The sequence below is a fragment of the Thermobia domestica genome, chromosome 6 (genome assembly GCF_964235325.1).
Source record: "Thermobia domestica chromosome 6, izTheDome1.hap1.1, whole genome shotgun sequence".
Lineage (NCBI taxonomy): Eukaryota > Metazoa > Arthropoda > Insecta > Zygentoma > Lepismatidae > Thermobia > Thermobia domestica.
Window position 1 is genome coordinate 123243398 of NC_137459.1, and position 22300 is coordinate 123265697.

At 33.2% G+C, this 22300-nt stretch overlaps 1 protein-coding gene across 2 annotated transcripts in view; it reads right to left on the bottom strand.

Moving 5' to 3' along the window:
- Nucleotides 1-3358: 3358 nt before the first annotated feature.
- Nucleotides 3359-22300, bottom strand: part of LOC145688178 (ras-like GTP-binding protein Rho1) — a 45119-nt gene continuing 26177 nt past the window's right edge. For both annotated transcript variants that reach the window (XM_081762033.1, XM_081762034.1), the window contains exons 4-5: nucleotides 15454-15636; nucleotides 3359-9345 (exon numbers count right to left, since the gene is read on the bottom strand). In XM_081762033.1, the coding sequence (XP_081618159.1) occupies nucleotides 9307-9345; nucleotides 15454-15636 (222 nt within the window). In that variant the 3' untranslated portion in view covers nucleotides 3359-9306. The remainder of the gene's footprint in view (nucleotides 9346-15453; nucleotides 15637-22300) is intronic.

Genomic DNA, 22300 nt, shown 5'->3' on the forward strand with positions numbered 1-22300 from the left:
TTTGTTTTAAAATCCGTACCTATACATCTGAGTGCAAGTCAACTTACGCCAATCGAACATTTGTTCTTACTGAACAAACGCGGGTACAGATCGCTACAATAGGGTAATTAGGGGACGCACGAAAAATTGTATTTAAGTTCCAACCCTTGATTTTTCTAGTTTTTCCCTACTTTTCTGTTTACCGTAATATATTTTTGGTAATTAGAAGCTTTGTTCATTAACTATCGCCATAGTACTTGTAGGATATATTAGTGGTGTACCGATGTTTAATTTAAGATATAGTTTGCGTCTGTCTGGTAGCAGTCTTGCCAGCTACAGAAAATTTTAGTTCCAGATTTTAGGGGAAAATTATCTGTTTTGTTTCTATTATTTCCCTCTTGTTGGCTACATTAAAACAAATGTACCAGTGTCTAAAAGCCTCGTCCTTAGCCTACACTGCGTACCATAAAAAGTTTCACTAGAATAATTAGGGGAAGTACAGTTGAGGTTTATAATAAACCATGTTCTGTAAATGGTAAGAAAATGGTGAATTTCTGAGGTAGAGTGAGATATATATATATATATATATATATATATATATATATATATATATATATGTATGTATATGTATGTATATATATATATATATTATTATTATTATTATTATTTTATGATTACTTTGTTAGATATGGCCATGATACTTGTATGATATATTCTTGAGGTACTAAGGTTTATTTTCTGATAGTTTTCATCTGTCTGATGGCAGTGTTTCCAGCCAAAACTTCCCGATTTTAGGTGAAAAATTTCCTTTTTCCCCCTCTATTATTACCCTCTTGCTGGCTACATTGAAATAAACGTACCACTACCTGAAAGCTTTCTCTTTGCCCTACAGAACGCACCATAAAGAGTTTCAATAGGATAATTAGAAAAGCTGTAGCACCGACATATCTGTTGATTTTTGCTTCTGAGGCGTAAAAAGTGTCAAAATTTCATGTGTATGATGACAGAGAATTTTTTCTTTCCCTCTTTGAATGGAAGCCAGCGACTTCATGATTTCACTGTACCTTGTCAACATACCAAAGAATTTTTTTTAGGTGACTTGAACCCATGTGCCAGCAGTGGTGCTAGATACAAAAAAGTCACCAACTGAAAATGTAGGAAAACGCCAAAAATGACCTGGGTCCGAAAGGAATAATCACACAATTTTGCTCATATTTAGGTACAAAGAAACAAACGACTTATAAGTTACGAGGGCTTCGACTCAAGTTCTGTTGATTATTTCAATAATCTGCAACATAAATCAATAAATAGTCGTTGCCAGAAAAAAAACAAACATTTGAAAAAAAAGAACGATGAAAAAGAACGATGTTTTTATAAAAAAAAAAAAAAAACTTCACAGAAATTTTTTTTTTACAACACTATTCCTACGTGTCCCAATTTTTCTATTGCTGAATTTTTAATGCTATCTCTAATTTCAATCCAACTATCCTCAACACTAGTGCACTCCGAATCTTCTAAAACCGAGAATCTCTTCGAAACTTCAATCTGGTATTCCTCTCTTACCTGGCTCTCTTCTAATTTCTTTAAATTAAATCTCTCCGTTTTCGGACATTGAATATTACCTTTATTCAACGATAATCTCTCTCGTATTATCGCTACTACCAGATAGTGATCAGTGTCACAATCAGCCTCTCTAAACGACCGGACATCAATTATGCTAGATTGCCTTCTTCTATCTGCTAAACCGTGATCAATTTGATTGTGTTTTTTCGTCTGGTGATGTCCAAGTGTATTTATGAACGTCGCAATGTGAGAATTTTGTACTTTTCACGATTAGGTTTTTGGATGTTGCAAAGTTCACGAGTCTAACACCGTTGTCATTACTTTCCTTATGTAGACTTTCGTTCCCTATAATCGGTTTGAAAATATCCTCTCGTCCTGCCTTCGCATTGAAATCCCATAATAAAATTTTCATATGGTATCGCGGGAGTTTGTCAAATATCCGTTCCACTTCTTCGTAAAAACTGTCTTTTATATCATCATCCTTATCTTCAGTTGGAGCATGTACATTTAAAACAATAATACGGTATCACACCACCGTCCCTTAAGAGTAATAAAAGAAAGCCTATCAGTAACAAATTCAACCCGTTTAATTGCTGGTAATATTCGTTTATGAACGAAAAACCCTATTCCTAACTGGTGATTTCCTTCCCCGTAAAAGAACGTAAAATTTTCGGAATTCACAGATCCATTTCCTTCCCACCTAACTTCCTGAACTCCTACTAGGTCCATTCTGTATTTCTCTAACTCACTCGTTACGGATTTTAACGCGCATGCCCTATAGATACTTCTAATATTCCATGTTCCAAATGTCATGTCCATTTTCTTTTGCTGAGGTCGTGCCAAGTTATCAGTCCTTATCCGAGGCTTTTGTGGATGTTTCTGAACAAGTGCCTTTTTTTTTACAGGATGAAGTTGTTAGCCTTACCCAAACCCCCAAGTTGGAGGACCACTCCTAGTCGTCTGTCCGCGACAGCTTATTCAGTATATTCGCAGCTAACCTCTATATCTAGAGGCCTTCTTCTCGATCCGCAACCTAAGGACGCGCCATGCCGTGGTGACAGAACCCACGTTACACGGAATGTATAATGAAACGCTGTTATAATGGAACATATTTTTGAAATTGAAGGGATTGGAGTGAGTTCACAGTTTCGTTCTTAGCAATTTCTTTTTATTCCCAAGTAGGAGGTATTCACAGCGCTGTAAAGAAAATGTGCGTTTTTTTTTTTTTTTTTTTTTTTTACGTGGTTTATGTTGGAAAATTTCTTGAATGTACAGGTGTAAACTCTTGTAAGGTAGGGTTAATTTATCATTTATCATTACTGACTGGGGTTTAGTACTACAAGAATTTTTAAAATGTACCAATTTTGTTTTTAACAAATTGTATTGGCCCGTTTAATTTTTTTTTTTTGGTCCTCTCCTTTTAAAAAAGCTTAAGCTTGCCCATCACTGCTCTATATTATAATATCTTTAGATAGCACTTCATGATATTAATGTTATATAATTGTTAAAAATGTCTTATAAATAATGGTTCATCTTTAAATATTTTGAATCCCAGAAATGAATCAAAAATAGAAAACTTGTTGCTTTTCCTCAAGGACCTAGCTCTTTCTCTTATGGTGAAAGGCTTGAGGCAATCACCCACTTGTCTCAGCAGACGGGACAACCCTGGTCAGAAGTCATGCTGTCCTTTGACTTATTTTAAAAGTGAAGAACTAATTTCTGTTAGAAAAAAAGCAAAAATAAATAAATAAGATAAATTTCCCCATAAGCATGTTTGGGTAGGTCAGTTGGTAGCAGTGAAATGAAACAAACAGTATAGACTTTTGGCATCTGTTATTACTTCGCTTTGCAAAAAGGACGATACAATTGTACTATTTAAAAAATATTTATAACAACATTAATGAATAGCTCTACAAAATAGGGTAGTGATTTGTACTGTGACTGTACAGTATCACAGCATGTAAGACAAATGCAACACTTCTTTCCAAATGTGAACAGTCATTTTAACTCTTTATTCTTATTATTATTCTTTAATTTTGATTACTTTCAAGGCTTTTAGTATAGGGAAAATTACTACAGATCATAACCAATAGCTGGACTACTTGACAGAGAAGAGATAAATTTCACAAGCTTTCCACGAGCATCTCGGCATTTCGTACAAACGTTTCGAAAATCAAGAGCTCACTCTGAACAGCAACACAGAAATTGCAGCCAATATGTCGCTATAAAAACCGACATGGCTACAAGTGCTTAAATTTTATTAATATTCCTATTACACGATAAAACAACCATGCCATTTATATTCTATTTAACACTAACCTGCATTTAAAGTAGTTACATAACAAACTTTCTTCAGATATGCTTTACGCTTGAAACACAGTTGTCTTCAAATTCATAAATATAGCAGCTGATGAAACTAATACATGTGCTCTTTCTCTCTCACTTTGGTACCTTTATATACGTTCATTATAAAAATATATCTTACATTTGCTGGAACAAGACAAGGGAACCTTACAAAGGAGGAGGATTAACACTTTAAATCTTAATTTTGTGTCAATATTAATCTGCAGCTTTGAATATCTTATTGTAAAAGTTATCAATGTGCGCATGTTAAACCGCACGATTTTAATACACAGAAATGCAAAAGTTTAGCAATCAATTATCCTTAAACGGTGTATCAGAACACATCATTGACTAACAATTCTTGGATCTTGATACAAATATTTGTCTTTTACAAAAGAAAACCGCTGACTATGCAAAAACGGCTTGGTCCAACGAGACAACACAATGCTATTCTATCTCTTTGCGCATGTTGGTAAGCTCAAAAATAAATTATATTTCCTAATATATTTTGTTAACACCTTTTGAATTTTAAAGAGAATTAAATTATACCGTTACCACCAATTTAACCTTTCACGAGCATTAATCATAAGTGCAGCTTTTACGTTATATACACATAAATGAAGAATTCACTGAATATAGATGGCGAAACTGTAGTCGAATATACAATTATATATAACGTAAAACCTAAAAACGTATCATTACTTGTAGTGTTGTCCAGCATAAAATAAACCACACTGTCCTTATATTCTACAACTCAATCTGCCCCACTGCTTGTAAAATTACTGTCTGGACATACGTACCAGAAGAATTCTGTTTGAACCAACTGTTCTGCATTGCACTGAAAACGCATAGAGGCAAATCATTACAGTATATTTCCACTTTCGTCAAAACTCCAGAGTTTGTCCGAAAATCCGTTAGTGAACTATAAATACTGAGATGAAAACGTTCAATGCATCCATAGAAATTTTTGAAAATAATTTCATGAGCACAATTACATGTTAGGTAAATGCTTCTTCCTTGAAATACGAAAATATGTACTATCCTCTTCCTAAAGAATCAGAACATGGCCCAGAGAAATAAACCACTACGTTAAATTTAAGCTTCTATATAGACCAAAGTCTGACAATTTATAAGTGTAAGAACATAAGCATCAAGCAACATAAACTAAACTTACTATTACAATTATGTGCACAATATTAAACGAAAACAAACAACACTTTCGAACATGCGAAGGCATACAAGAACCAGTCATTGGTATTCACTACAAAATGAACATACACAACATTAATGCACTACTCACAAAATTAACGAAAAAAAATAATAAAAATAACCACTTCCAACTTTTAAATACGCAGCCATAATACTTAATATGTAGGAACACAAATTATATATTTTCCTATGAGTAACTTAATTTCATGCTTGCAAAAGGCAAGAAATTCTTGAAATAAATTAATATCTTATTTTCAAATGAACAGATATAACATTCTGAAGCAATTAATAACATACCACTTAGCCTCATTTTCAAAATAGGTCATGGCGAATTGAATCAGAAAGTATATACACATTGCTCTAGTTTTAAACCTACATGGAAGAAAAATATTTAATCCGTGACCTATAGATTCAACAGGTTTTCTTGTGGAAGTTTTCACAAAGTTTCTAGCTGTATCTTTCCATTACGTAACAAAATTCATCAAGGGAAAAACTTATATATTGCCGAAAGAGAAATATATTATTATTATTAAAGTTACAACAAACATTTCCTTGTAAAAGCATCAGTCTTTTATTCTAATGTATGACATCTCAGGTTATACACAGACTTAAAAAAAAAATAAATAAATAAATAAAAAATAAAATAAAATTTAAAAAAAAAAGTACGACGGACTCCATTAATTTTAAAATTAGGTCTTTAAGAAAACAAAACAAGTATATATATTAATAATGTTTCTGCAACAGTTTCGGCAATGTAACATCGCTTTCATCAGACACAAATATTATTAATATATATTTGGTGCTTCGGTCAGTTTTGTTTTATTAATACTGTGAATATTTCCAGAGCTATAATGAACAAGATACCAGATTTTTATTGTTTATTTCTGAAAACACTCCATATTCACCCACCTAGCGTAAAAAAAAAAAAAAAAAAAAAAAAAAAAAAAAAAAAAAAAAAAAAAAAAAGCTTTCAAGTTGTAGATCAAGAAATGTTACAATATGTAAATCACCCGTATGAATATCGTACGTGTTTCCAGGATATTGAACAACGAAATTACAACTATGTTTTGCTATCAACAGTACACAAATTAAAAAAAGCCACACTTTGGAAAAGGTTTCGCTGTAAGAGACTTAATTATAAACAAAAGATACTTATCGTATAGCTAAATAAATAATAAGATATCTCTCATATAGCTGTTACACCATTGGATATTAATGACAAATCTATTTCAGAACTACAAGTAAAGCCTTTAAGAAGATAATCACATACAACTTTATTATAAATATTCCAATGTAATTTTCCTTATCTAAAGACAACCGAGGTTAACTTTTCAGCATTAACCTAACTTTGACCTAATTACCGTCGTGTTAAATACTCCCATATATTCTGACAGCACTTATTTTCTTTATACTTGAAGGTAAAGATGTGAACTGCCCACATTATATATAATTTTAACGATTCGCAAAGTGTACAAGTTGAACCCCAAAGGACACTTTGACAAGATGCATAGATGAATTCTGAGTCAAGTTATACAATTTAACGATATAACACTTCCAATTGAGAAATACTGTCATGACGCACTAGTTCTGATATGGTTGCATGGACAGTATCACAGAAGGAACATAATTTATGTATCTCTTAACATAGTTTTAAGAAAACATTTCTGATACCATTCAATGTAACGTTTTAAAATTCAAATATGTTATCTGATTTCACACCACAACCAATATACCGGCATATTATTTAAATAATTTTAAATGTACTAATTATCAGTAGGCAAAGAATACGATTCAAGAACACAAAAATACGAAAGCTGGATTGAACGGAACTCAAATAAGCGGGCTGCTAACAAGTAGGAGACCGGAGTTTAAGATCCCGCGTCCTATGGTCAGATTTTTCTGTATTATTGCACAAATGACATAGCATTGAAAAACATGTGTTTATCTTATAGCATAAAATTTATAAACTAATTGGTTGATTTAGTTTTAAATTAAGGAAATACAGATATTATGTTTTATATGACTCAATTTACCATAATGCTATTAACCATACTAATCTGCAATGACAACATGGGCAAACTCTGCTACTTAAATTGTAGTGTGCTGAACGTACCTTCAGCCTTCTATGAAAATTCCTGTACATTATCATCACCATAGTGATAGTCTGGAAGACGCATTGTAGGATGTTAAGACAGATGAACTTTTAATATGCTGATTGAAAAATAAAAGAAAGAAAAGTTCCAGTAAAGAAGGATCGGCTATATTAGAAATAATTATATAAAAGCAAAAAAGTAAAAAAAATACTATTACTATTATTATTATTATTATTATATAGTTGTAATTTGAATATCTATTGTTCTTTAATGCTTTTCAGCTACTTAGAAACATCATGTTTTTAAAGCACGTATTAGCAGCAGAAAGCTCCAGTCTGACAAATTCAAGTAAGGGACGTCCGTAATTTTGCGTGCGAGGCGTACCCGTTCCTGTCTTCCAAATATATGAATATATAACAGCTATTTCTGAAGGGAAATTATACCAGAAGTCTCAGTAAAGGTGAAGATTAAAAAACAATAACTACACTCAGTATATTTCATTAATCAAAATATATTATGGTTTCGCTTCTATTTTAGAAACATAATTTCGACATATCGCTTGATCTAACTGCTTTGAAGAAAAGTTCACACCTAATATATCCATCACAGTACCTCGTTACCTTTTCTATTGCCATACACATGAATAATACACATTAGCCTTGATAGATCAATTAATAATTTTTTCTGTCTACATACCGACTTCTTGAGGAGTTTATTTAAGTATGTTTTAAATCCTTTACCATGCATAAAAAAATGTCAAGTCAAAAGAATCGACATACCTGCAGGAATTTTAACCACTATAATTTATTAGCTCTATCAATCAATAATCAAACCAAATCCATTAAATGACTGTATCATCTTGCATAAACATTAGCAGTAACATTTTCTCCCCTCATTACCACCTCACGTACATTGCAATGTAGGGAAGAATTATTAAATCATTTGTGTTAAATTTACTAACGCTTTGTTCACAAATATTACTCATTAACGATACGAATATGAATCATTTAATATCACAGATTTTTGTTATTACACTCCACATCGTATAAGAGTTTATCTTTATTTATGTAGTACATTGTATGTACTCGCCACAACGATCATTTCACTAAATAAGATTATCTAGTCTATTTTATAAATATTAAAATCAAAATTGTAATTTATAGTATTTTATTTTATGGTAATATCTTGTTCAAAATTTATCTTGAATTCGTTTCTTTGAATCCACTTATAACTATAAAAATTGTGGCTTTTTTTTTTTTTGGCCTTAAATTGAAGAAAGAAAAAAAAATCAACACATCACATCATCGAACTACACGCTGACGTTAAGAAAATCCAGGTAACTGAAAAAACTATACTGGTATTAATCAACTAATTATTTCAACAACACGTAATTATTTAAATGTTATGTCCAATACTTATATACCAACATTAATATATATATTTAGGAGCGAACAAAGAGTTAGTAGTAATTTAACTACATCAACAGTGTCTGAAGGATTCTTTCTTCATTTCGTTATTTTTTCCCTTCTTTCAATTCCTTCAACCAAGGCTACTACTGACTGAAAGGCCACATTTTCTTCTATGTGATAGATTAAGAATTCTACATAGAAATCTTTTTAACATTGGTCCTGCAACTGCCGAGAAACAGGAAGCCCACATAGAACACCAGAAACAAACACTAAACTATCAAAACTTACACAATGTTCTCTCAAAACTACTTAAGTTCTTAAAGCTGAATCATTTTACACGAACATTCAACTTTTTTCTCTTTTTTTTTTTTTTTTTTTCTCTCATGAAAAGCTGAAAGAATAAAGCCATATACATATGGCTGAAAGACACAGAAACTTCAGGAGGACTGCTACACTTTTAGTATAAGTAAAGTGTTTAATCAACAAAACGCAGAAACGATTTAAGTTTACATCCAAACTTCGTTTATATATATATATATTTTTTTTTTGTATTATAACGTTTTTCTCAAAACTTTTCAATGCGAACCCGTGTTCCAAACTGGACAGCCTAAAGTTACCAGATCTTCACAAAACTAACTTGCTTTCCAATCACCTATTTTTCTCCATATAGATTATGAAAGCTATGAGAAACTGTAAAATAGCACGGACGCTTATAACAACCTACATCTGCCCTTCTTCTTCTTCTTCACCTGCAATAAATAAATAATTACCATCACGTGATTCAAGACTTCAAAAATATTATATATATATATATATATATATATATATATATATATATGTAAAAATAATATTCTAATGTATATAAAGAAAAATCAGAAAATTATGGAAACAATGTCCCAAAGTCTAAAGACACAATATACACAATTTTCCTAAATGCTTCATTATATATGCAGCGGGAAAAGGAAGGAAAAAGTAAGTACAGAACAAAAAGTAGCTGTGAAGCGTCAAGTTGCGCGTCACATGACTATTTCCAGACTAAAAATAGAGAGAGAGTTGATTTTACGTTTAACATCCTTTTCAGCAGCGAGGCTATATAAGCCGGGGGACCTACTGATTAATGTAGAATCAGAACCACATGAGCTCCCAACCCCGGGAATCAAACACGGGTCTCAGACGCCAAAGGCGCGTACGCTAACCGCTTAGCCAGAAAGGAGTTCTAAAAATACACAGAATCTATAGAAAAGATTCAAATGCAAAGAAAAACTGGAAAACAAATTAATACAAATACTAGCTGAACCTGCGCTGTTTACTCAGCGCATCGTTCTGTTATGACCACGAATCTCCTTCCCCATCACACAAGTAAAGCATAGGAAACTCACAAAGGAAGTGAATTGTTAAGTATAGATGTTGGAGTGAGTTTGTAGAAGTAACACGATATCAAGTGGAAATATTTTTTTCCCTAATAAATCCATATCCGTCTGAGTACGCCTCATTGCGTTTCGAGACCTTTGAAGTTGCCAGTATGCAATAGGTTTTGCCATTCAATTTAAACAAAGCACCTGCAATATCTGTCCACCCACCATACGTAACTTTTCTACTGGTTGCCTAACACCGTAGTTTTGGCATGCAATAATGTTAATCTTATGGGCTCAAAACGGTCCCTAAAATGTTGAATAAAACAAAAACGACACGGTTTTTGAAAATTTAAATGAGACGGCACGTTTCTATATAACGACAATCCTGCGACGAGGACCACCAAATTTATATAGCGTATAACGAAATCCCCACACTTAAGGCTACTGATTTAACAAAATCCATTTACACACGACATCATTTTACCTTTTATTATAGTATGTGACACATTAAACTTTCATACTCTTTAAAAATTGTACATGCAGTGTACATAGAATGGATCCTTTATTATATATTTATTCTTCATTGCTATGACAAGTAGAACAGAAATTACATCTATATCTTTTCTTTTTTTCATAATCATCATCTTCCTTTCTAGAGCAGCTTGTGCATAATTTAAAAGTACTTCTGCCCACAAATACAAATAAAAGATATAATAAAGAGTGATGAAATACAAGTATTGTTTTATCTAGCACTTGTGGTTTTCGAGATCTCATTGTCGAAAGGATTGGAGACAAACATGTAAACAGTTTTTTAATATACCAGCTGAACCTGTGCTCTCTACACGGCGCATCGTTCACATATAAGCATGAATCTCCTTGCCATTCCTCACAACATCTGTACATGTTCCTTTACAGACAAAAGTTAAAGACGTCGAGATAAAAATCGACAAAGGATACTATAAAGGGGAGATTTTTTTCCATTATTTTTTTCAATATCTCGCGCCGTGTGCAAGATTTGAGCCTACTTCCGGTTGAAGTTTCTAATTCATGTGTGATCAGTGTTTTCTTTCTTCTTGAATGCAGTATGTAATAAGCAAATACATTACGTACACAATTAATTATAATGTAAGTTCTATATGGCGGTCATTGGGCAAAACACTAAAAATAAAGATTCGTCTTAGACTGGAGAAATGGTTATACGTCGTTTTTCATTATTATTTGTTCATGAAACAAACGCCTGAGACATATACAACCCCTATATACAACTGTGCTGTTGGGATGCATAATGCGTAGGATATGATTCTTTTTTTTTTTTTAATTTCAACACTTCCAGTGTACACGTAAAAATGTAATAAAGAAATAATGGTCATGTTTTTTAAATATTCGATTAGAACTGGACAATCTATGCAAAATTTCCAATCGATCAGTGAAGACGTCATCTTTCTAGAGCCTATAGTTTCCGAGATCTCATTGTCGAAAGGATTGGCCAGAACCATATAGTTTAAAAGAACTCCAAAGATGGCAGCACAATTCATTTGCATTGATTTTGAAGAAGGCTTATTAAAATATAAAGGCTTTGAACAATAATTTTAAAACAGAAACTTCATAAAAAAAACTATTTAATTTTTTTTAAAAAAATACACATAGTTTAAAATATTTGTTTCTGTTAAACGTGAATGACAAATAATCGTTAATCAAAGGTTTGAAATCCAAAGTTAGAGGTTGGAGTTCAGGCCTTTTTTTTTTTTTTTTTTTTTTTGTACATTAAAAAAAAAAGCCCGTACATATCACATAACTTTACCAAAAAATAAATATTCTTTATCTTGTAAGTTTTTCAGTTCATCGTTTTTAGATACTCGACAGGCATGAGATTTTACATGCTAAAGGCTCTATACAGGGTGTTTCAAAACACCGACTACGTTTGGGAGGTGATTCCTGACACCAAGATAAGACAAAAAGTATAGACCAACCTGGGTGCACAAATGCTTCCTTTCGGAGTTTCGGAGTGATCAGGCTGCCGAAAACATGAACTTTAAAAATCCATAGCTCCAAAACTATACTAAACGCAATGTTATCTTGAGAGCCGGATCACAAGCGCATTACTATATGTTGGCGCGCGAACCTTTTCACAGGGAAGCCTTTGTCTTGTGTGTGTTTTGATTTACACCGTCTGCTTGGTTGGTTTTCAATCGTCAGAAATTGTTTCTACTGGCGCTGCTCTGGGTCTCAGCTGATATACGCGGAGCTGTGATTTCTAATCTATTTCCTGCCGCTAATGAAATATGTTTCTTGGCCTATGGTTTTAATAATTCATGAAGACATGACAACAGGAATAAATGTAATAGAAATTCGCATGTGATTTATTTGGAATCCTCCCAGTTAAAAGCCGAGAGCATGAACACTATTTTGTTTATTCATTTCGATTGATTAAGGTAAGATTGATAAGATTAAGAGAGGATAAGAAATGAAATTATCTTCATATGTCTACCTGGAAAAGATCAATCATAACATATCAGTTTGTCTGCATATTTTGTCAAGCGTACACATTAATGACAATTTGCTTTGCTTGACTATGAAGAGGTTTTCTTTCTCGTGTTTGCGATAATACCAAGAAGGTGATAATTAGAATTCATTCATATTTTCAATTTCGCGCTCAACACTCTCCATGCTTTTAGTTTCACTACACCCACGTACTCACACTAATGCACGCACGCAGACGATATTTGACTGAGTAGTGTAACCATTTGCAAAAAAAATTGCAGAAATTACACGTGAGTTCCGTTCTTTCTTTCGTTTCATTTACTAGTAGGCAAATAAGTTTCTTACGGGATAGCTACTCTATTTAATTTATATATATAAATATTAAGTCATTTTCTATCCACTGTGGACGATTTCCAACATTGATCTATCAACTAATTTTACTGGTCTTCTGTTTTTGATGTAAGATTTTTCAAGTTTATAATCTTGCAACACTTGCAAGAGATTCGAGGCTTAGGTGCCGGTTTTTCACTCGTTTCTTTCCTCTTCTCTTTCCGATTCTGAATCGTGACGTCATTTTCATAACCGTTACTAATAAATCTAGTCCTTTTTATTTTAGATATTGTTCCTGTATTGACATCTTTATATACTTACACTCGGTTAGCTCTTTGAACTGATCTCCTAGGTAATGTTTTTCGTGTGTAACGTGAAGAACTATATAACGTGCGCGGAGTGACCCGAATTGAAGCTGCGTATCTCGGCTATCAGGATAAGGTCGCGGCGAGTATATGGGACCTACCATAGTCGGGTCAAGACTTCACTTAGGAACTAGTATGTACCCTACCCAAATATCCTAGTTTCAGAATCCTCCGGCACTTCGGTAACAATTTTGATAAAGGTAGCTGGTGAATACTTCAAATTATATGACCGTAGACAAACTCCCTCCCTAAAAATTGTTGTGAGTGCAGCAGGATTCTGAAACCTATATTTTTGGATAGCCCACATATTGGTTCCTAAGTGAAGTCTTGACCCAACTACAGCAGGTACCATAGTTTTGGAGCTACGGAACTTTAAAGTTATTTTTTTTATGTTTTCAGCAGCTTATAACTCCGAAAGGAAGCATTTGTGCACCCAGGTTGGTCTATACTTTTTGTCTTATTTTGGTGTCAGGAATCACCTCCCAAACGTTGTCGGTGTTGTTTTGAAACACCCTGTATATTGAATATAGAAATCATTTTTATATTAGTTTTCATTATATTAACAACTGCTTCTTTTTATCCTTAATTTGTTTTATTAGTTCTATGTATGATGATTCTCTGTATGGTGCATATTTAACGACTGCTACTTGTAAAAAGGTAATATTTATGAGAGCCCATCCAGATCCTCTAGCTTAGAATTCATCCATTATTGTTCTTAATACTTCTTTCATATTTGTGATTGCTTCTTTTAAATCAGTTGACTGATATATTTCTGTTTTTGGTATTAAAGTAAAATTTTGAAATTCTTCACTTTTCTTATACTGACAGCTCATTCAAAAACCAACTTTTAACGAACTATATTAAGCTGAGCTGTAATCTGTTTAAAATTGCCTTTCATGCTGAGTTAATGTTGTGTTCTAGAGGACCTTTTAATCTACTATACTTTGTTGTAATCTCCAAGTTTCTAATCTTGATTTAAATCCTATTATCTTGCTGTTTTACTTCGATTGGTGTTGTTTCCATATTTGCTTTCGGTTCTTCAAAAATTTATTGTTTAAATTTAATAATGTAGAAATATTCAGTGGTGGAAGGTGGATTGTGATCTCGGGTGTTGCAGTACGGACGATCGAAGAAGATACAACTTCCTTCTTCAGCCTGTGGTAGACTTCAAAAGATTTTTTTTTACATATCCTAACCTTTTAACCATTTTTTAACCTTCTTTCATGTTTTTTATACTTTTTGAAGTCTACCACGGGCTCAAGAAGGAAGTTGTATCTTCCGAAAGCGCTACCTGTTGCATGTAGAAGAAAATTCTGCTACATATTTTTTGCGGTGAGTAATAGCCTTTCTGCTTTTTCTCATTGAATATAATCACCGTTCGCAATATTGTGATATGTTCATCACTGTTCTTCAGCAGATACTGTCTGTTTTGTGGACTCACAAGCAGCGTGGGAAGCGACTCCTTAGCTGCTAGCTATTCTGCGCAGGATTTAAGCCCACAAGAGTACGTAGCACATATTTGGTTCTTGTTAAGAGTCTCACGAGTGACACCTCTTAGTACCAAATGCCTTCCAACAATTTTGTCAATTTTAGAGCACACACCTTCAAAACTAGTCTGATTTCCATACAATTTTAAAGAGAGATGTTTATTAGTACACGGAGAAATGTTACGTACTAGATCAATTTCTTCAGAAGACACATTATTACGCATCGCACTTTCTGCTTGAATACTACTTAAAATAATGAAGGCAAATGTTTTAAAAATTGTGATTAAGGGAAACATGTATGCTGGAATAAAATTAAACTCTTAATTGTATAAGAAGACTGTCACAACTGAAGTTATTTGCTCTCGTTTGAAGTCATATTACTTACTTACAAGAATTAAGAATGACTGTCTTTACTTAAAAGAAAGTTTTAAAACATAACACTCGATAAGCTAAATACTAGAAACATCACTAAATTAAACAAGGAAAGGAAGAAATCCATAATATTGAAACGAATAAAGACCAATGCTTTGACAGCAATCTCTCCCGAAAACATTAAGATCTCGTTCAGTCCAAAACGTATTGCTAAGGATATCCATTAAAATGTAAGGTCTAAAAATAAAGGTTTCACAAACAGCAAAGTAAATTCAAGTGTGTGCAATAAAAATCGTCTTCCGCACAAGTTTAAGGGGCAATTCATTTTGACAACAATTATATCATTACACGATCTTGAAATTCATGCAATGAAAACAATTTTGTGTAATCTGATCAAAACAGAGCCTACTAGTGAGTCATAAACCGCTAGTACTCACATAGTCGTTGAAAAAAGTTTTATATATTACCTGAAGTGCAGCACGCGTGGCTGTCTCGAACACTTCACGTACTCCTTCTTTACTTTTCGCTGAACATTCCAAATACGCAAAGGCAGTTATTTTTTCAGCCATGGTCCTTCCCTCTTCAGGCTTAACAGGTTCTTGTTTCATTTTCCCAAGTTCCTTAATTGTATTGGGATCATTTCGTAGGTCCTAAAACGTAATAAATCCAGTATTAACTTAATTTTTTCATAATACTAATTATAAAATACGGAAATTTAGTATAGTAGGTTACCTGTTGAGGAAAAATTTTGTCTTCGAAAGATTTCAGCAAATATTTATTTCAAGTATTACAAATACAACACAGTTCATCAACCGTCTCATCACTTACTTTCTTATTCAAATTATTACTTAGCAGGTTTATTCCATGTAATTTTATTCTGAGTAGCAATTATAGAATTTTGCCGAATATTTTACAAGGTACAATCTCCAGCTTTGATGACTCACAACTCGAAAGCCAAAAGGTTACACTGGAAAATACTTCAAAAGCGTATTGAGCAGGTCAGCATCTTCCATCTGATGATAAGGTGAGTCTACTTGACAACGTACGATATATACTGTCCTGGAGATTTTTTTTTTTTTTTTTTTTTAAGAAGAGGTTAATTGGACAACGTACAAAGTACAAGTTAACTATATTTACGATTACTATTCTATTGGATAACCATTGCCAAGGACCTGGATTTTTGACACTACACAAGGGAAGTAACCCTTATATCGGAAGAATATTAATAGTTATATGCAAGCGAACACATGTGCAACGAAGCCGGCTCTTCAATACATGGTGTTCCTAATCGCAACTGCCAATCAATAATATACAGTAAAACCTGTGAACTTGGCCATCTCTCTAAGTTGTCCACCTGCTTATTTTGGCCTGGTTCGTCTTGAACCTGCATTTTCCCATAAGACATTCATTACTTATTACTCTCTAAGTTGGCCACATTGAAGCAATGTTTACCCTATGATTATAAATTTACCTGCGTATCTTGGCCACGCAAAATACCGTTTTGTTACTTTTCGTATTCCCATATGAGAGGCAGATGTTCTGTATTTGTGACTGGACACAAAGAAGCATAGATTCGCACGATTTGTTCTTGGAGGTCAATGATCAGAACACTACCCTCATAAAGGGTTGGTGAAGGAAGATGTGAATATGAAACAGCACGTACAGGAATTCAGGAAATGGTTGTAAGGATTTGTTTAGCCTGTCTGTTTTGGTAAAACCATTAGTTATATCAGCTCCTTTCATCAGTGGGAAGCTTTAGTAATTCCGGAAAATTTTCAAGGTTGAAGCTAACCACGTCAATTGCCAACTATTGGCACCTGACGGCTTGTCGAAAGGAATCGGGGATTTTGAGATATGAATTCCCTCAAAACATACTTTGCTCCGAGGAAAACGCTTGTATCTCATTAACAAGAGGTAGTTAACTACAAAATTGAGGTGCATATGTGCCAAAAGGAATAAAAGAAGTACGTTTAGAATGAACCACCATGAATAAATTTGTATAATAACTCATTTGCTATTTTTTCGAAAGGTATCTACAGAAAATATTTGTTACTGTCGAAAAAAGTCATTAACTGCACATAAATTGTTCAATTTATAATTTTGCTTTTCTGTTTTCAATCTGAATACCTCAGTGTGCTACAATATCAATTTCAATAAACTGCCTACATATGCTTCTATTTTATGGTTGTTTGTGTTATTGTGTTTCAATCTGAATAACTAAGTGTACCAGACTAGTTTTCAGGAAGGTAAAAGTACATATATTAAACATACTGTAGTAATTTTTTCTAGTACTGTATATTATTATGATTACTGTATATACATTATTTAAAACTAGCTGTCGTGCCATTGCTTAATAAAATTTTACAATCAAGTAATACTAGAAATTCTATTCTAAAAATACACCAATCTCACTTATTTTCTGTAAGTGGGCCACCTGTCTAAGTTGGCCACTTTTCAATAGAACCGATGGTGGCCAACGTAGACAGGTTTCACTGTATCTCCACTCCAGCTTCTTAGTATTCAGCTTTCCATATGTCCTTTCGAAAAATAACCCTACCTCATTGTTTTGCTTAGTAACGATCTTGTTTTGCATCACCATAACACAATTAAATTAGAAGCACACATGTTAAATATGAACAAATTTCCTTTTACTACGAACATTGCACAAGGAAATACCCTACCAGAAGAGCAGAGAAATTTATTCCTGAACACTTAATATTTAGACTCGGCTCGGAAAAACAAAGGAAGGCTACCGTGAATTTAGATCTATGCATGAAACGTCCTATCGGTCATAAAATTATCATAGATATTGTCACTGTGTTGCGAGCGGTGATAATATTTGGAAAAATATAAGCGAAAGGCTAATACTCATCGCAGAAAACAAACCATACCTCTACGAAGTACTGTTGGGTTCTCCGAAAGTACTTCCTAGAGGAGTGGTTTGTTTTCTGCGATGAGTATTAGCCTTTTGCTTACATTTTTCTATCATAAATATTACCTGCAGTACTTATATCTAAACACCATTTTACACATATATGCAGTAAACAATGAAAATGTATCGAATTTTTAAACAAGCGAACACATTTTAAAAATAATCAATGACGTTCTGGTGTTTAAATTGATTAGCTTACAGTATGTATATTGTCATTATTTGGAATTAACCATATGATTTAAGAATCTTAAAAACATCTTTATTAACTTCTATCCGAGGTAAAGACAACCTATTTTAGAATGATTATAGTCCATCTCTTTGTATGCATCTAGCTTTACGTTATCTTTTACTTGTACTTGGCAAATCGAAGACATCTAAACTGAAACTACACATTGTGACCCGTCTCATATAGCTCCCGTATTGAAAATAACAATAATAAAAACTGAAAAAATCATCAACGTATGCTTCCATATGAGTAACAGCAATCGTAGACATCTTAATTTAGAATCTATATTACATTTAGTATTGTGTGAAATAATTTGCAACTTTCCTATTGTAACTAATCATAACAAGGGAGATTAAATACAAATTACAAAATTAGCACTTAAGACGGGATTACATTCATTTCTACTCTAAACATTATATTTATAATAATTCCAGATTAGTGTTCAGCAACTAGACTTTAAACTATAAACACTAATATTACTTTAGGGGGACCAGTTGCCTGCTTTCCCTAACATTTCTAATTGATATCGGTAGCGCGTAAGTTCTTGTTAAGTGTAATATTCAAGTAAAAGTTTCTAGTATCTCAAAATAAAATTTTAAAAATACAATAAAATAAAATAATTAAAAATAAAAAAAGAAATACGAATGGAAGAATGTATTTTGCTTTATTATAGCGTGTAAACGTAAGAAATGTTCTTTATCAGACTGAAAACAAATATTTTATGTATCAAAATTTCATTGCACGGCTGTTTCCAAAGAAAACTCCAGTGTAAAATATGGTATAAAAGTTCTGAACTAAGCGACTGAAATAACCATTATAACACTAGTTTGTGAACACTTTTTTTTTTTTTTTTTTTTTTAATTAACTGCTCCATTCAAAACAACTGTTGTATAGCGAATATTAAAAGAATTGAATTGTATATTAATGAAAACTGAATTGTATGTCTTTCCACCTCTTTTACTATGGAAGCAAAGTCAGGAAAGAATTTGCGCAGCATAATAATAAAAGTTCTCTGTGATCCGAGCTCGAAATCTTGCTTGAATAACGTCGTCTGTTTTTTTTTTTTTTTTTTTTTTTTTTTTTTACTAAACTTAAAATTAGAAGATTGCATTTACATATTTGGAAGTAGTGAAAGCTAGTAAGTGACGAAGACATTTATTAATGATAGCATTTGCACATTACTGTTCAATCCAGGTTTTTCAGCCACGCGATCAAAAGATGCTACTTAAAAGTTAAATGCCTACATCAAGACATAATATTACTCGTTCTACTGTACTGTCATTCTTAACGCTCAATAATTTTCGATTTTATTCTATTTACTAGATACGGAGGGCGATAGGATTCCATATACACGATTTGGAGGTGTTCGCTCACCTATGACATTCACTCCCTCAGCATTCGTGTTCTATGTGACAAACAGCACTCACGACGACTGCCAGACAGCGAAGTTTTCACTGAAGACGGCATCTTTACAGATGTACAAAGGTTATTTTGCTCTATTCTTGTTCGAACGCTTTCCAGAGAATGGAAACTAGGCGCAACTTACGAGAAGAATGGCGGTATTCCAGAAATCCAAAGGGACAGTAGTTCACTGGGCTAGCATCCGGATCCTCTCACTGCTATCTTGGTCAAGGGAATAACACACTTTCTGGTCTTAGCTTCCATTATTCTGTAGGTTTCCAACAATGATTGGGTTGTTACCAGAAGACGCCATTCCATAGAACGACGATTTCGCTGATATAAATATTCTTCAAAGCATTTTTCAGATAATAAGCAGCATTGATATTCACATTATTGGTAACGTGACGAATGATGGGGATATACCTTACCCTTTTTCAGGCCAGGTACATTTCCTTATTCCTACGATCCTCATTTTTTTTTAACATTTTTCCCGTAATTTTCTTAATTCTGTTTTTTTTTTTTTTTTTTTGGTCTTCTTATTTTTTTACATCATTAGAAGCTTTATATATTTTTATTTTCTGTTATTGTTGGGACAAATAAGCTTGTTTCAAATTTTATTCAGCATACATTTAGCTTGGTAAAGGAAATTTTGCTAAACAGATTTTTTTTTTATTGTTTCTTATTTCAACAGATAACCGAGAAATTCCCCCTCCACCCCTCTTTTGTCCATAAGTCTCACTTCTTATACGCTTCTAAATTATTTTCGCCCTTGGTCGGTTCTTTCGAATAAAATAGGCTATATTTTTATAATAATTTTTTTGCCTAATCATTGTACGAGGCATTTCAGTTACATATACCTTCCAACTCTCGCGTTTACCCGTCGAAAGTGCAATTCAACATTAGAATTTTTATTAGGTATCTAAAGTTGTTTCTATAATTTCATTGGGTTTCGTGTGAAAACCTAAACTGCTCTTGGCAACTAATGTATGTATAATGCTGTTTAGAACGCAGAATTTTAACCCCCATTCCTCGGTAAAGCTATCTGAGTTCAAGATTTCCTATCAGTTTCTTGTGCACTTTGTGAGAGGTTGTGTTAAGGGCGACAGCCCACATTTTGAGCCCAGTTGTTCCGCGTATTTTGAAGTGTGATTTTTAGATATGTCTTCAACGAAGAAAGTTGGATAGGACTGTAAGTACATCAACAGCGACGCATACTAGAATTTTATTATTCTAGTTCTTCGTTACAGTCGAAATTTGACAATTTTCTGTATTGTAGAAACATGTGTAACTCAGTGCCATGCTGAAGTGGCTGATACAAGTTGTTTTCCATGAATTGAGCCGTTTTCGATTTGAGTAATCGAAAGGATTTAATTTTTGGGCTTTGGGCATCTATGGCTATTTAGCTCGTCATGTATGAGATGACATCCCTCGGCGAGCACACTATCCGGAGAAAAGGAAGGAAGCAAGCGGCCTGGGACCTATAAGTTAGGTACCACCCCGGCATTTGTTTGGTGTGAATGAGAAAAACTCAGGAAAACCTCATTCAGGATGGCTGGCCTGAAAAAGCTTTTTACACTTTTACAACCATGTGGCCCGACCGGGAATCGAACCGCGGACCGCTCGCACTGTTAAGTAATTGAAAATTTGCATGGAAGTTGTCGTGATCACTGAAGGCTAAATTTGGGAAGAATAATTGGTAACCTTTTGGAAAATTTGTTTGACCGTGTTAAGGAAGATTTTGGACGAACATAAAGTCTCAAGAAATTTCTACAATTAAGATCCCGTTCTCTTGGAAATGTGCTTCATTTCAGTTCGTTTATGGTGTCCTCGTTTCTCCTGTACCGAACGTTACAGGGAGAAGGAAGTGATCTGTGTGACAGTGAGCTGAAATACATGAACTGTAACTACCACGTATTCTATGTTCAACGCAGCAGAACAGGTAATGTTGCTAAAGTGTTCTATCCATCAGTGAACTGGAGTGTTGTACAAAAATTAGTTTGTTTTGTCTCTCTCTCTCTTTTGAAGGTATTTACAATGGCAGTAAACCTCATAGTCTTAAATCAGCCCTAGACTAACTTTCCAAAGGGAAACTCCATCATTTAACTAAATTTTACAATGTAACTCACAGGGTTTTACGTCCATCTTGTTTTCTCCCGTCGTTTGTTCCACCACGTATGACTATCCAAAACCTAGGCACATCGAAATTCTCACAACCTTTAGATTATTATTATTATTATTATTATTATTATTATTATTATTATTATTATTATTATAAAAAAATATTTTCCGTTTGTTTTTGGAATTCCGCAATGATCTTAAGTTTAGAACTTTCCCTTATGATTATTATAACTGTAAATATTTGGCGTTGGTTTCCTCCATCATTTCCATGGTTATTTTATTTACTAAATTTCTATAGTGATGGTTCATAAATATGCTGAATGATTGACTCTCCTATATAAGAGTATTTGAGCATATTTTATTGTTCCTATAAAATATATATTTTAGGTGCTTATTTTAGTGTCATACATGCGAATTAAATATTGATACTGATACTGATTAAAAATTGATACTGAAGTATGCTTTCATCAAACTTTTCATCTGACACTAACAAGACGACAGTATACAGTATGGTTAATGAAATACAAACCAAAATTATAAATAACTTCTGACCTTCATTTTTTCTTTAAGTATAATATTGACTAAAGACATATATCGTTAGACGACACAGAGCTGAACAAAACAACATGTATTAAGA